This window comes from Oxyura jamaicensis, assembly GCF_011077185.1.
Source record: "Oxyura jamaicensis isolate SHBP4307 breed ruddy duck chromosome 3 unlocalized genomic scaffold, BPBGC_Ojam_1.0 oxy3_random_OJ106472, whole genome shotgun sequence".
Classification (NCBI taxonomy): Eukaryota; Metazoa; Chordata; class Aves; order Anseriformes; family Anatidae; genus Oxyura; species Oxyura jamaicensis.
Window position 1 is genome coordinate 896 of NW_023303758.1, and position 13,126 is coordinate 14,021.

The window sequence follows — 13,126 nt, forward strand, 5'->3', positions numbered from 1 at the left end:
ACGGGACGGGACGGGAGGGGACAGGACCCCCATCGCTCCCTGCCCCAGCGGCTGGGGGGCGAGGACGGGGGGCGAGGACAGGGGGCGAGGACAGGGGGCGAGGACAGGGGGACCCCCAAGCGCCTTCACCCGGCCCCGGCCCCGGCCCCGGCCCCGGCCCCGGCCCCGGCCCCGGCCCCGTTGCCCCTCGCTCATCCCGCGGCTCCCCAGCACCAGCGGCAACCCGACCCCCCCCGCCCGCTCATTGGTCGACCCCTCTGACCCCGCCCCTCCGCCCGCAGCCACTCGAACGCCGGGCTCGGCCCGCCGGGCGCCGAGCCTCGCCGCTGGTTGGTCGCTGACGTCCGTCAATCAGATTGAGGGACGGGCCTCCCCTCCGCCGCGGTCCCGCCCCCTCGCCCTAATTGATATTATCGGAGCGCGGCGCGGGCGGCCCGGCTGTAGTCGGGGATCTCGGGCGGGCGGCCCGGGCAGCGGCGCGGAGGAGGAGGCGGGAGCGGCGGCGGCGGCAGGAGGAGGAGAAGGAGAAAGAGAAAGGCAGCCGGGAGGGAGGGAGCGCCGAGCCGGAGACTAGCAGAGCGAATTCTCCACCGTCCTCTAGCACCCAGCAAGCGGCGGCAGCGGCGGCGGCTAGGAATAGATAGCTAGAAATATCAAAACCGCCCCGCTCCTGCACCATGGTTCTGCGAAGTAGGCTCCCTTCTTGGATTATTTTGTGCTCCGTCTGGCTGTTCCGATTTGCACACACGGGGGAGGCACAGGCTGCGAAAGAAGGTAAGGTGATGCGGGAAACAAAACTTTGGGCTTATTTATTGCTTTTTGCACGCCAAGTCTGTGCGGCGGCATAGCGGAGGACCTGCCTGCCGCCGGGAGCTGTTTGTCAGCCCTCCCGCCCCGTTCATTTCTTTTTATTTTAATTGCGGCTGGGGAGAAGGAAAGAGCAAGGCGTTTACTATGTATATGTGTATATGAGGGAAACCAGGACAACTGCCTGGGGAATGAGGTTTGGGAGGCATCTGCACGTGATGAAAAAGCGTGGGGCTGGGGAGGCAGCTCCCCGGCTCGGGGATCCGCGCAGGGCAGTCCCGCTCCCCTCCTGCAGCCTTAATCCTCCGGGCGAGGTGCGGGGAGGGCGGCTCACCCCGCTGCTCCCCGGGCAGGGGCTGGGGGCTTCAGGGCTCGGGACGATCCGGGGAAGGCTGCGGAGCAACCCCGTGCCGCTGGGGGCCTGCGGCGCTTCTGTCCCTCGGGGCCGCGCACGGAGCGTGGGAAGGGAGCATCGGGGTGCAAAATCGGGGCTTGCATCTCCGGGGCACCCCGGCTGGGCATGCGTTTGGAGAATACAGCCCGGCGTCGTGTGCCCGCAACGCGTGTGCTGTTTCTCAGCATCGCTGGAGAGAGGGAGAGGTTTCGGGATGGATGTTTTACTCCATCTGCATATCCCTACGTGGCTTCCTAATTCCCATTAAACCAACACTGGGATCTGTAAGGCGAGCGCCGGACGTTTCCCCCCTCCCCCCACACGTAGAAAAAAGACAATTTTCTATCGGAGGCTGATGGAGGTGTATAAAATCAAAGTCCATCCGGGGATCTCTTTTCTCACACTAAGAAAACCCGAAATTATTTAAAAGGCGCCCCGGTCACGTTTGACAGCCAAAGGCGAAGGTCCGTCCCCATCTTCGGAGGGGAGCGGGGAAATAGGGAGAGGGGAGGCAGGGGCTTCGTCGGTGTCTGTGCTTATGAAGGCATTTGGAGTCCTACCCCCCCATCCCCCCCCAGTCGGATACGTCAATATTTTCACCAAACAGTTAGCTTGCAGTAAAATACTACTTCAAGACTAAAAATAATAATAATAATAATAATAAATCCCTCAATTAAAATGTCCTCTGCCCTCAACAGAAGGAGATAGTGAGGCTAGAGAGGGAAAGAGGAGAGATCTTTCCCTTGGCAGTGTCTCGAAAGTTTATTTGGAGGGACTGCGATGCACACAGCCCCCCACTCGGGGAGCAGTCACGCATGGCCGAGTGAGCGGGGCCGGGCAGCCGGAGGAGGGGTGCGGACAGCTTGTCCCGCTCTGCCCCGGAGGCTGTGTCTGTGCCTCCGGGCGGCAGCCTGCCTCGTGTCTGCGTGTGCCGAGGCGTTTATGTATGCATATATATACGTGTCTGTGTATGCAACGTGCGGGCGTTTGGGGAAAATCAGCTTAGCCACAGGAGGGTCAGGAGGGGGCGAGCGGCAGACAGGAATTGATAGCGGCTACCTGCCGCAAGCTCCGAAAACTCCCTCGGCAGCAAGAGGCGGGATGGGGCTTGGGGGAAATAACTTTGCGGCTTCAACCCGGCCTCCATAAAGCACTGGTCGCGGCTGCAGCCCCTCGTGGTTCCCTTCGCTTCCTTCTGGGGACGGCAGAGGGATGCGGGGGGCGAGACTGAGAAGTTTTCCGACTTTCCCTTCTGCAGCTGGATAAAAGATGCTGGAGAGGAGCGGGGCTCTCCGGCACAGGGGGTGTCGGCATTACCTGCCCAGGGATCGTCCCGGGGCTGCCCCCGCGGACATCCCCTCCCCAGACCGGCTGCTGGGAGGGGACTGAGGTAGCGCCGCTCCTCTGCTGCCCGGAGCGGATGCGCGGCCGCGGCTCCCCGCGGAGGCGAGAGGCTTTCCGAGTGCGCGGTACCCCGTAGAGCCCCTTACCCGAGGCCGCGGGTTTTAGGCCTCCTGCCGCTTTCTGTCCTGCAGCGGAGCGGAGAGAGGGCGTGTGTGTGGGGGTGGCAGCGAGATGCGCCCCCGCGGAGGGCCGGTCCGCGGGGAGTTGCGCGCCCCTGGCCAGAGAGTGCCCGGTGCCCACCTCCCGCGGGTGCCGGGGCCGCGCGGAGCGCGGCGCCGCCCCCTTCCCGCCGCCGCTTCGCACACGCGGCACCGCACTTCCCGGGCTGGGAGTCGTGCTGGGAGTCGTGCACCAGCCGCCCGCCGGGGATGCTTCTTCCCAGCAACTTTCGGTGCGACGCGGAAAGGCAGCGTTTTTCAGGGTATTTGCAGAGCAAGCTTCCTTCTTTTGGTTTGCTTTTTTTGTTTTGTTTTGCTTGTTTGTGTCTTTCTGGGATGTGCCCGCCCGTTGCTAAGTGCTGGAGAACTGCTGCCAAATAAAAAGTGTAATGAATTGCAGCCGTGGGATGTTGTGCTGGTGCTGAAAAGGTTAAATTTTTCACGGTACCTTTTCTTCCAGGATCGTTAGAAATGTTCTTGTTTAACAAACCACCACATACACCACCTGCTTTTCTATAGAAAGTGTTACAAAGTAAAGCCCCTTAGATCCAAGCTTAATGAAATAAGCAGATAATCTTTCCATAAAGAGACTATCAAACTTCTTTAATGAGTAGTTCGACTTTATTACTGAAGTACAGGCCTGGAAGCTACCGCTTTGTCTTCAACTAATATTTCAGATATTATTGGATGAATCTTTAAATACTTTTTTTAAAGTCATGCCATCTTTCTAGTAATTCATTGAAGTTTCGTATTTAAATTCTACCAAGACAAAGGGCTGAAAGCAGAGTTATAACCAATACAAAAGACCTGATAAAAGTTGCTCCAAGTTGAAGCCTTAAATTACGCATTGAAATTTCACTATTTAAAGGTTGTGCATAAAGTTATAAATAGCTTTAAAGTTATAACCATATTGAATATATTTAAATTAGAGATGTGACATTTTATTTACCAAATAAAAGTATGAAGTTAAGTATGCAGTTTTGAAGAAGGAATCTACAAACTGCCAAGCCCAGATACATCGCTGATCACCGTATAGCTTTGACTGTTTGAAAAGAAGTATTACAACAAATGATATTTAAAAAAAAATTTTTTTTGGACATCACAGATTAATATATATATCACTTGAAAGTCTTTCAGAAAGTTATAATAATATGTTTAGAAAGGGGCATGTAACTGTAATTGAAATATAAAACTTGCATATAAATGTATATTTGGAGGTAATAGAACATCAGTAATATCTTCCAATATGTACTGTAAAATAGTTAAGAGCTGGTGTATTAGGCTGTGATTAACCACTTTCTGAAGCAGGGTCACATTTAGCTGCAAATAATTGCACTGCTACTAGAATTGATGTCTTTTTGCAGAAGTGTCACTGGGGTATAATGACATGAAGATTTAAGTAAGCCATTGCTATGAAATGAATTAGTTTTACTTTGTGTAAGTAGTATTTTGTATATGCAGTGTATGAGGTAATTGCAGAGTCTCTTATTTTCTGTATTCCTGTTTGTCATTTTTTAAAATGGAATTACTAGTTAAAGGGCATGTTTTTCTCTTTCTTACTCAAAAAGACCATTGCTTCTGCAGTGCAACTCATGGTAAGATACAGACTAGACCTGTCTAAATCAGTTTGGTTAAGTATTGAAATGCTGTTGTTTTGTTTGTTTTTTTAAGCTCACTGTAAATTTCCCAGTTTATGGGAAGTGTCCTCCTTATGACAAAGGAGATGAAGGGAACATGTATCTTAATGACTGATTATTAATAATTTTAGGGTGCTAGGAAAGACATTATGCTTAGACTTAAGCAATTAAATTGTTAAGATTTGTATGTATCTGTTTATATGTGAATATAAATCCACATTTAAAGCATTTAATCATCTATGTACAAGTAAATGCATAGTTGTACTTGCAGATTTTTTCAATAATATGAAAAAAATAATTTGTACAATTGTTTTATTATTTTAAAAATTTAGACTTTGTTCTTTGATTTTATATTCCTGCATAGTACATTTAACAAATGATATAATTTCTTTTTTTTTTTTTTTTCTTTTTTAGTAATATTGCTGGACTCTAAAGCACAACAGACAGAGTTGGAATGGATTTCCTCTCCTCCCAATGGGGTAAGTACTCCATGCAAAAATTAGGTTCATGAAGACGAGCAGTTATTTTACCAAAGCAATTGCAACATTTGCTTTAAAATAGCTCTCTCTCATATTTCTCTCATTAATTGTACCAAGTGTTTATGGCTCTTTCATTTTTAGAATTGAAAGAAGTGTACCTCGGGTTATAGTGTACAAACATAAGCTAATTAAAAGGAGCTTTGGAAGCTCACCTAAACATCCTCAGTAGCTTTTCCTTTTTACTGTAATCCTTTGTGGTGTACTAGAAAACTCTACATTTACAACACAGTATTTTAAATCACTTTTTCCTTTATCCTTTAGGAACAGCAGATATACTTCTGTGTGGAAACTTTCTAAAAATATGTTTTTCATTTTCTGTGTAATGGGTGATCATAAATTTGTTTATGATGTTTTCTTTGTAATTGAATAGCACAGATTGAAATGCTCTAAAATAAAAACATTTATACTGCAGATATGTTTGAAATGACATTCCAAACTTGAAACATCCTCAAGTCTTGAAGATCTTGATATCTGGAACCAGGAACCAATTATGTGGTTAAGGCCACCTCCAGCTTGCTTACAAATTAATCTCATGGTATTCCATTAAATGTACCATTGTATGGTAGTACATCTTTATAAAAAATGAGACATTTAGAAACATCTGTACTATTGTCTTATTTATTATATACATAATGTTGAGAAATGCTGCTTTCATCCTGAATTAAAAGTAATATAAAACCCCTTCTTCCTCAAGTCTTAAGGAAGAAAGAACATTTTCAGAATGATACACTGGGTATATTGTCTAACCTTAGCTTAGTCTGAGAAATAATAAATTATATGTTTAGTTCTTACTCGTGGAAGCAGTCTTGCAGCATCTACTGTGACTCCTTGCATGAACAAGGACTTGGGGGATCAGGCCCTTAATCTTCAGCGCATTAAGAAATCTGGAGCCAGAAGAGCGTGAAGTGTGAGTGGGGATATAAAAGTGTAACAAATCCTTTAAATAAGAAGAATGAAAATCTGAAAGTGTCTTTCTTTAAAAGCAAGATCGTAAAATCAATACAAGTATAAACTGGAAACGAATGTAAGAACTTCAGAAAGAATGTAATGTGAGCTCAACACTTACGGTGTCTAATAATGTCGGCATTAGTGTTTTACATTGATTGAAGCCCTTACCAGAGGTGTTTGAAAGATTAGGTTGGTGGCAATTATGTTATGCTAACCTGTGGATAATGAAAGACATGTCAACACATTACACGTCAGCATACTTAAAGATGAAAGTAGAGTCAAATTCAATAAATAGTAAAAGGGGACTTTAAGAGGTAGAAGACAATTTCAATGAAATTAAAAAATGAATGAAAAGTAGTGACTGGATGTTTGTGTGAAAATGATCAGAAGTAGTTGTCTGTGTATCAACACAGAAATACCATTTTAATAGTGTAATTTTGAAAAAAAAAATACTTTCAGTTATTGTATACTACGCAATAAAGACTTCATGAAAATAAACACAAGACATATACCTTTTGAGTGAAGCTGCCACTTCACCATAGTATGGATTATATCACCCAGGCACTTGTAACATCTGCAGTTGAATAAGGTATTTAACATCTAACACTGATCTCAAATATTGTTGAAAAAAACTAACGTTTAAATACTATATATTAGAACCAATAGAAAAGGATACATTCAAATAGGATGGCATCAGTATCAGTATATGTAGCAGGAAGTTAAAGAAAAATTGAATTTCCTTCCTACAAAAGCCAACATGGAATTTGTCACTTTAAAAATACTAATGAGGTATGATCTCAGGTGCTATAGGTGAAGACCTGTCCTGAAGTACTGATTATTTTTTTTTTAGTTCCATAGAGAAGCAGGTATGCAATGGACTATTTGAAGTAATAGTTCTGTCATTACTGAATTAACACCTAAGTCATAGTCCCATTTTTTTTTTTTTTTTTAAGACATGCATATTCCATGGCTTCAGGAAAATGTGGAAAGCTAGATTTCAGCCTTCAGCTGGAGATAACATAAAGCAAGACTTCTTATCTGAATTTAGTGGTTTATAACCCCATACAGTGAGCTCTTGCCTGCATCACAGCTCTTTTATGTCACAGGAGAACAGTTTGATTTTTGTTAAATGTCCCCCCCCCCCCCCCCCCCTGGTTTTTTTTTTTTTTTTTTTTTTTTGACCAGGGTGGGGATGTGAATCTATTTTGATGTGGCAGAACCCCATCAATGCTCAGAATCTGATGAGTCAAATTCTGTTCTGTGTTGCATTAGAACTGCTCATGCTTCACAGATATGATACTTTCACTAACTAGAATGTCTTATTCCAGAATCTGGCTTGGTGTGTTCAAGGAGAACTGCTTACACAAGATTAAAATATTCCACCAAATGTGAAACTGAAATTATGAAAATCAATAAAATTTTAGGCTTCATGCCTTTTTTGTCACTTTTGGATTGGTGCTTTATTTATTTATTTATTCATTCATTCTTCAGTGTGATGGTGCCAACAGCCCTGTTTCCCCCCCCTTCCTTTTTTTTTCCTGTTCTCATTAGTAGTGCTAGTTCTCAGGGGGAGCTGTGGAGAATCTTACTCATTCAGATCTAATAAATTTATTATCAAAATAGACTGACATGAATACAGTTCCATATGCATTCAGTTCAGTTGACTCCATGTGCATTTAATATTTCAATAATTTAATACCGTGTATGTATATGTATAATACCATACATACCACAACTATATTAACAATAGGTCTTTGAAATATACTTTGATATTTACAGCTTATGTGAATTTCAGCATCTGCAGTCATGATATATTTTGTGGTGATAACTTCCAGCATCAATCCAGCCACATCTGCTTCTTCTTGGAGCAGTAGGCCAACATTATAATGATCTCATTTGCTGTCAAATAGGCTTGCAAAGTACTGTGTACTGCATGGTCCCTAGTCTGGAAAACCAATGCCTTCCATGCTTGGTTACCAGTATGAGGAATATCAGTGGGTGCTCTGTCCTGCAGAGGTGCCAAATATCCTAGTTCCACAAAGCACTTAAGCGCATGCTTACCATTAAGCTCATAAGTACTGTCATTGATCTTAAGCGTGAGCTTAAGTGCATTATTGACACAAGGCCAGAGGGCTAAGTGCCATAAGAAGTCACGGTTGCCTATATCATCGGGTGAGGATAGCTCAAAAAAACCAAACCCTTAATTTATTACAGCTGCAGTTTCTGCAGTATGTTTAATGTTACAAGAAATATGAAAAGAAGTGTGAGATGTACGCTGTTTTGGATGTACCTGCACAGATTTGCCTGGCTGATTTCAGGGGAAGGTTTGCCGTTGCCAGAGGTGCGCATTTCAAAGTCACCAAACTCTGAAAGACTGCAGGTCTGTTACACGCTGCCAGGTTTGTTACACAGTTGTTACCCTAAGGAGGGAATTACAACAAAACCCAGATTTGAACTAGGGAACTTTCAATCATGTGGGTTGTTCTTAACTGAATATTTAATCTAATGGTTCATTTGAACTCCCAGCCAACTGAAATTTGTTTATTTTAACATGGATGCAGCCACTGAAGAAAAGGTGAGTTTAGGAGCATCCACTTATATGTGTTGGTTTGTGAGTAAAATGGAACATGGAGTGAACAAAAAGAAGGCTACCAAAGTGTTTTCTCACTTTCAGACTTTTAATTCTGTCCTTTGTTTCTCATTGTCTCTTCATGCCACTTTCATCACATAGAAGTGAAAATTGTACACCTCATAAATTTCAGGAGCCTTCTGTTTTCCATACAACTGAAAGCTCCACTCAATGTTTTATGCACAAAGGCTGAAATTGCACGCTAGGCAATTTCAGATTCTAAGACTTCACTGATTTTAGGTTTCTTCTGGAAATGAAGCTGCCTTTTGGTCTTTGCTTACCCAAAACTATCATGACCTTAATGAAATGTGGGAGAACCCAGTGTGGAATTAGAGCTTGGTATGTTGAACAGCCTTTTCTGAAGTTTCCCCTTTAGAATTGTGTCCATGATGTGAAAATGATTTTAAAGTTTATTTATTTTTTTTATACGTGGGAAAGACATAGATGGGGGGAGATATTCCAATTGGATTAATATGTATTTTCTTTATTTGGATGTTTAAGAATATTTTAATAATAACATACTTTTTATGAAGCTTAACTGTTAAAAAGGAGCAAGACTTAAGTTGTGTGAAGCTTTTTTTTTTTTTCAAATACAAAATAGTTACAATGTCATATTTGTTTTATATTACTAACTGCTTGTTATTATTTTAGTGGGAAGAAATTAGTGGACTGGATGAAAACTACACTCCTATACGAACATACCAGGTATGCCAGGTCATGGAATCAAACCAAAACAACTGGCTTCGGACTAACTGGATTGCAAAAAGCAATGCACAAAGGATTTTTGTAGAACTGAAATTCACTCTGAGGGATTGTAACAGTCTTCCTGGAGTTCTGGGGACTTGTAAAGAAACTTTTAACTTGTATTATTATGAAACAGACTACGACACTGGCAGGAATATCCGAGAAAACCAATATGTAAAAATAGACACTATTGCAGCAGATGAAAGTTTTACCCAGGGTGATCTGGGGGAAAGGAAAATGAAACTTAACACAGAGGTGAGAGAAATTGGACCTTTGTCCAAAAAAGGATTCTATCTTGCATTTCAGGATGTAGGGGCCTGCATTGCTTTGGTCTCTGTCAAAGTCTACTACAAGAAGTGCTGGTCCATCATTGAGAACTTAGCTATTTTTCCTGACACAGTGACTGGCTCAGAGTTTTCCTCTTTAGTTGAAGTACGAGGAACTTGTGTCAGCAGTGCAGAGGAGGAGGCTGAGAACTCTCCGAAGATGCATTGTAGTGCAGAGGGAGAATGGTTAGTGCCTATTGGAAAGTGCATCTGCAAAGCGGGATACCAGCAGAAAGGAGACACGTGTGAACGTAAGTAAACATACAGCTTGTTGTAATATGTGCAAATATAGGTTTATATTGCACCATCTTATTATTTCTCTGCAACAGAAATGCATCATCAGTCTGCATCTAAAGTTTTCACATCCTCAATCTGTAATCTTTACACTGGCCAGTCTAAAGCAGTCAGTTTTTCTAGGTATGGACATCGGCAATTGTGTTCTGCATTTAACTTTATTCTTGTTTACATGTAAAAACTTATGTGAAGTATAAATACTGATTCAGGGCTAGAACTCTGAGCAATTTAAGGTGACAGTCCTTATACTTCTTGGTACAGAACATTGTATTAATAACCCTGAGTGGATAAAGAACTTGTTATTTTATATGGTTTGTGATAATTACAAGGAAACTAAAACTGAGGAAATAAACTTAGAATTAGGTGTGGTTAGTAACAGAAATAATGCACACGCAAAAACTGCATTACAGATTTGTGTCATGAGTGCATACAAATTGAGAATATTGTTTTAGGTCTTTCAAACAGAATATCAAGTTTCCAGGGTGATGTATGTTTTCCTTTTTTATAATATCTTATGCATAAAACTAACTCTAAACTTTTGGTTTGCCAGGGGATCTTGGTGATTAGTTTAAAATACTAGCAAATCAGAGACTATTGTGTTGTACTTTCTAATTCAGGCTGATTCAGTTACACATTTTTAGAAAAATACACTTAACATTGCTGTCAGTGGGGCTACATGCATAAGAAGTTTCTGCTTTGTATAAGAAAGGATATTTTACTGTCTCTGCTTACAGTAAAATCAAGACAGTTTGTTTACAGACATATTTTCATATACATTTAAAACAAGTTATATATCATTCTTATCATAAGATAACACGACAAATTATTTATGGTCACATCTTTATCATATGATAGACATATGTTAGTGAGAAATGTTGCATGTAAGTTGCACGAGCGTTGCATGTAACACCTCAAGCCCCCACCCCCAAAAAAAACACAAATCTGTGAAGAGGAAAAACCTACAGAATCTCAAAACCAAAGATGGCTGCGGTCAGTGAGTCTGAGATGTTTATGTAAGGATTTCAAAATCTGTAGAGGATTAGGATCACCCTAAAGGAAAGAAAGTAAATGTGCTCATTATTAATAAGTTGTCCTCAGGGAAAAACATGATTGTGTTCCTGATCAGTTTTTTTTTTTTCTAGGAAATTCTATACGAGGTGAAGTGAGTAGAATTGATCTGAGGCCTTTTTAGGCTTGCACAAATCTTTCATTATTTTGTTGGGAAGGGATGAAGGCTTATACACTACTGAGGGTGATCACATTAGGAATAATCATGATGTGAAAAACTGCCCACATGAAACTGCTCAGCAGTATTAAGCTGTATTAAGGCTCTGTTAAAAATATTAAGCAGTATGTCGTATGTTGAAACCTGTTTTGATGTTCTCAAATGTTTCTTTGGAGTGACTGTCTTTTTTCCTTGATTAGGGACCTAGTCATGGCTGATACAATGAATATACTAATGTTATTTGTCTTTCAATTGAGAAAAGGAAGTATCCAAAAAAGACAACAGTACTTGTTGGGAAGTGAGTGGGGGAGAGGGGCGTTAGGGGTGTGGATAGATAAAGAAGAAATTGGTGTTTGGTAACTGGAACTCAAGTAACTTATGTATTAAACAGGCTTCTTAATTTCTAACCACACTGATGTTGACAAAAGAATTAAATGATAACTTGTACTTGAGTATAACAGTATGCTCATTTGCAAGAACACTTCTCACTTTTGGCTTGCTTCCAAAGCAATCGCTAAGAGAATACACTACTCTGGAAACAGTCCAGAGGATCATTTATGGTATTTTTTTTTTTCTTTTCTTTCAGTGATCCTGTTAAAAGTTTGAAAACAAACTCTGGCTCCATATTGAGACAAGTTAATGTATTTGAGAGAGGGAAAGTGGGAGGCAGCCGCTTGCTGAATGTGCGCTGCTGGCAGCACAGAGTCAGGGTGATCTCAGTGACTGTGGCTCGCAATAGTAATTGCAGCCTGTGACGCTTGTTAGCCATGTCTGTGCTTGAGGATGTTATTAAGTATGATCAACTATGTAGTGGCCGATAATACAGCTGGCACACTGATACAGCATCTGTTTTTTTGTGACAGATATTGAGAGAAACTTATCTGAGCATTGACACTAATGCAACTGGCTATCTGTTACTGTCAAGCTGTGTAACAGATCAAGCAGGAGCAAGTCGATATGTGCTTCCTTAACCCAGAGCTTTTATAGCCCTGTCTGAGGGATCACTTCTGCAAGTACTTTGTACCTGGCATGCTGTGTGACTTCTTTGGGACTACTCGTGGTAGAAAGCATTGTGCTCTGTCAGGATGGGCAAAAGTCTGATTCCACTCTCACACTTACTATAGCTCAGCTGAATTAATTTAACACAATGGGAAGGCCTTTTAAAGATACAGAATAATGCCTTATCTGTCTGCATTGTATTAAATAGGAGTAGATGGCCACATTGTAGTTCCAAATAGCTCTTCAAACTGTAACACAGTGGGGTTTTTCATTTGTATTAAGCTGGCTTGATTGGCTGACTGTGATTGAAGAATTTGATCCTTTTGCATATAGCTTCTCTCCTGTATGTGAAATTTATTGAGTTCAGATACTAAAACAATTGAATTTTGATTTATTTGAATTCTGCACTGGATGTGCTGCCAGAAAATTTGTTGTTGCATGAATGTAAGTAACTAGCAGTGTTGGGAAGGATAAGTAAGGAAGGAGTCATGACTGGTGAAACACATAACATGGACATTGATCTCCCTTGTGTTTATTCTTCAGTGGTCAATCTTCTAAGTTGAATTCATCTCTTTTTCAGATGAACACTGATTACTTCTCAGTGGTCTAGTGGGATAATGAATAAGAGAGCCTAACTCCAGAGAGCTCACAGTCTTCATGTAAGGCAAAATCTTAAAGTTTGGTGAAACAAGCATGAGAAAACTAGATAAGCATGTGAACTTTGTATTGCAGAGTTTTTTTTTTTTTTTTTTTTTTTTTTGTTTGTTTGTTTGTTTTGATGGGTGGGGTGGAGGAGGAACATTACAAAGGACACTCTCCTCAGTATTGATCTATTGATCATGTCTGCTGGTGTGTGGCACTGGGTTGAGGCAGGGAAAGTACCTAGCAAAGGTACCTGAAGGGTACTTAGCAAAACTTGCAATGTCATGTACTGTGTGTCTGTTCCAGAAAAAGAAAAAGAAAGAAAGAAAGAAAGAAAGAAAGAAAGAAAGAAAGAAAGAAAGAAAGAAAGAAAGAAAGAA

At 42.0% G+C, this 13,126-nt stretch overlaps 1 protein-coding gene across 1 annotated transcript; it reads left to right on the top strand.

The window, feature by feature from the left end:
- Window positions 1-466: 466 nt before the first annotated feature.
- Window positions 467-12,807, top strand: LOC118157148 (ephrin type-A receptor 7-like). Its single transcript, XM_035311399.1, has 4 exons — window positions 467-774; window positions 4,815-4,879; window positions 9,168-9,837; window positions 12,685-12,807. Exons 1-4 carry the CDS (start codon window positions 678-680, stop codon window positions 12,693-12,695), a joined length of 843 nt encoding a protein of 280 aa, XP_035167290.1. The 5' UTR covers window positions 467-677; the 3' UTR covers window positions 12,696-12,807.
- The last annotated feature ends 319 nt before the right edge of the window (window positions 12,808-13,126 follow it).

Bases quoted from the DNA above. Each gene is read 5' to 3' on its own strand.
- LOC118157148 (XM_035311399.1), top strand. From the start codon at position 678: ATGGTTCTGCGAAGTAGGCTCCCTTCTTGGATTATTTTGTGCTCCGTC. The intron at 775-4,814 runs GTAAGGTGATGC...TTTCTTTTTTAG, and splicing joins GGCACAGGCTGCGAAAGAAG to TAATATTGCTGGACTCTAAA. The intron at 4,880-9,167 runs GTAAGTACTCCA...TTATTATTTTAG, and splicing joins TTTCCTCTCCTCCCAATGGG to TGGGAAGAAATTAGTGGACT.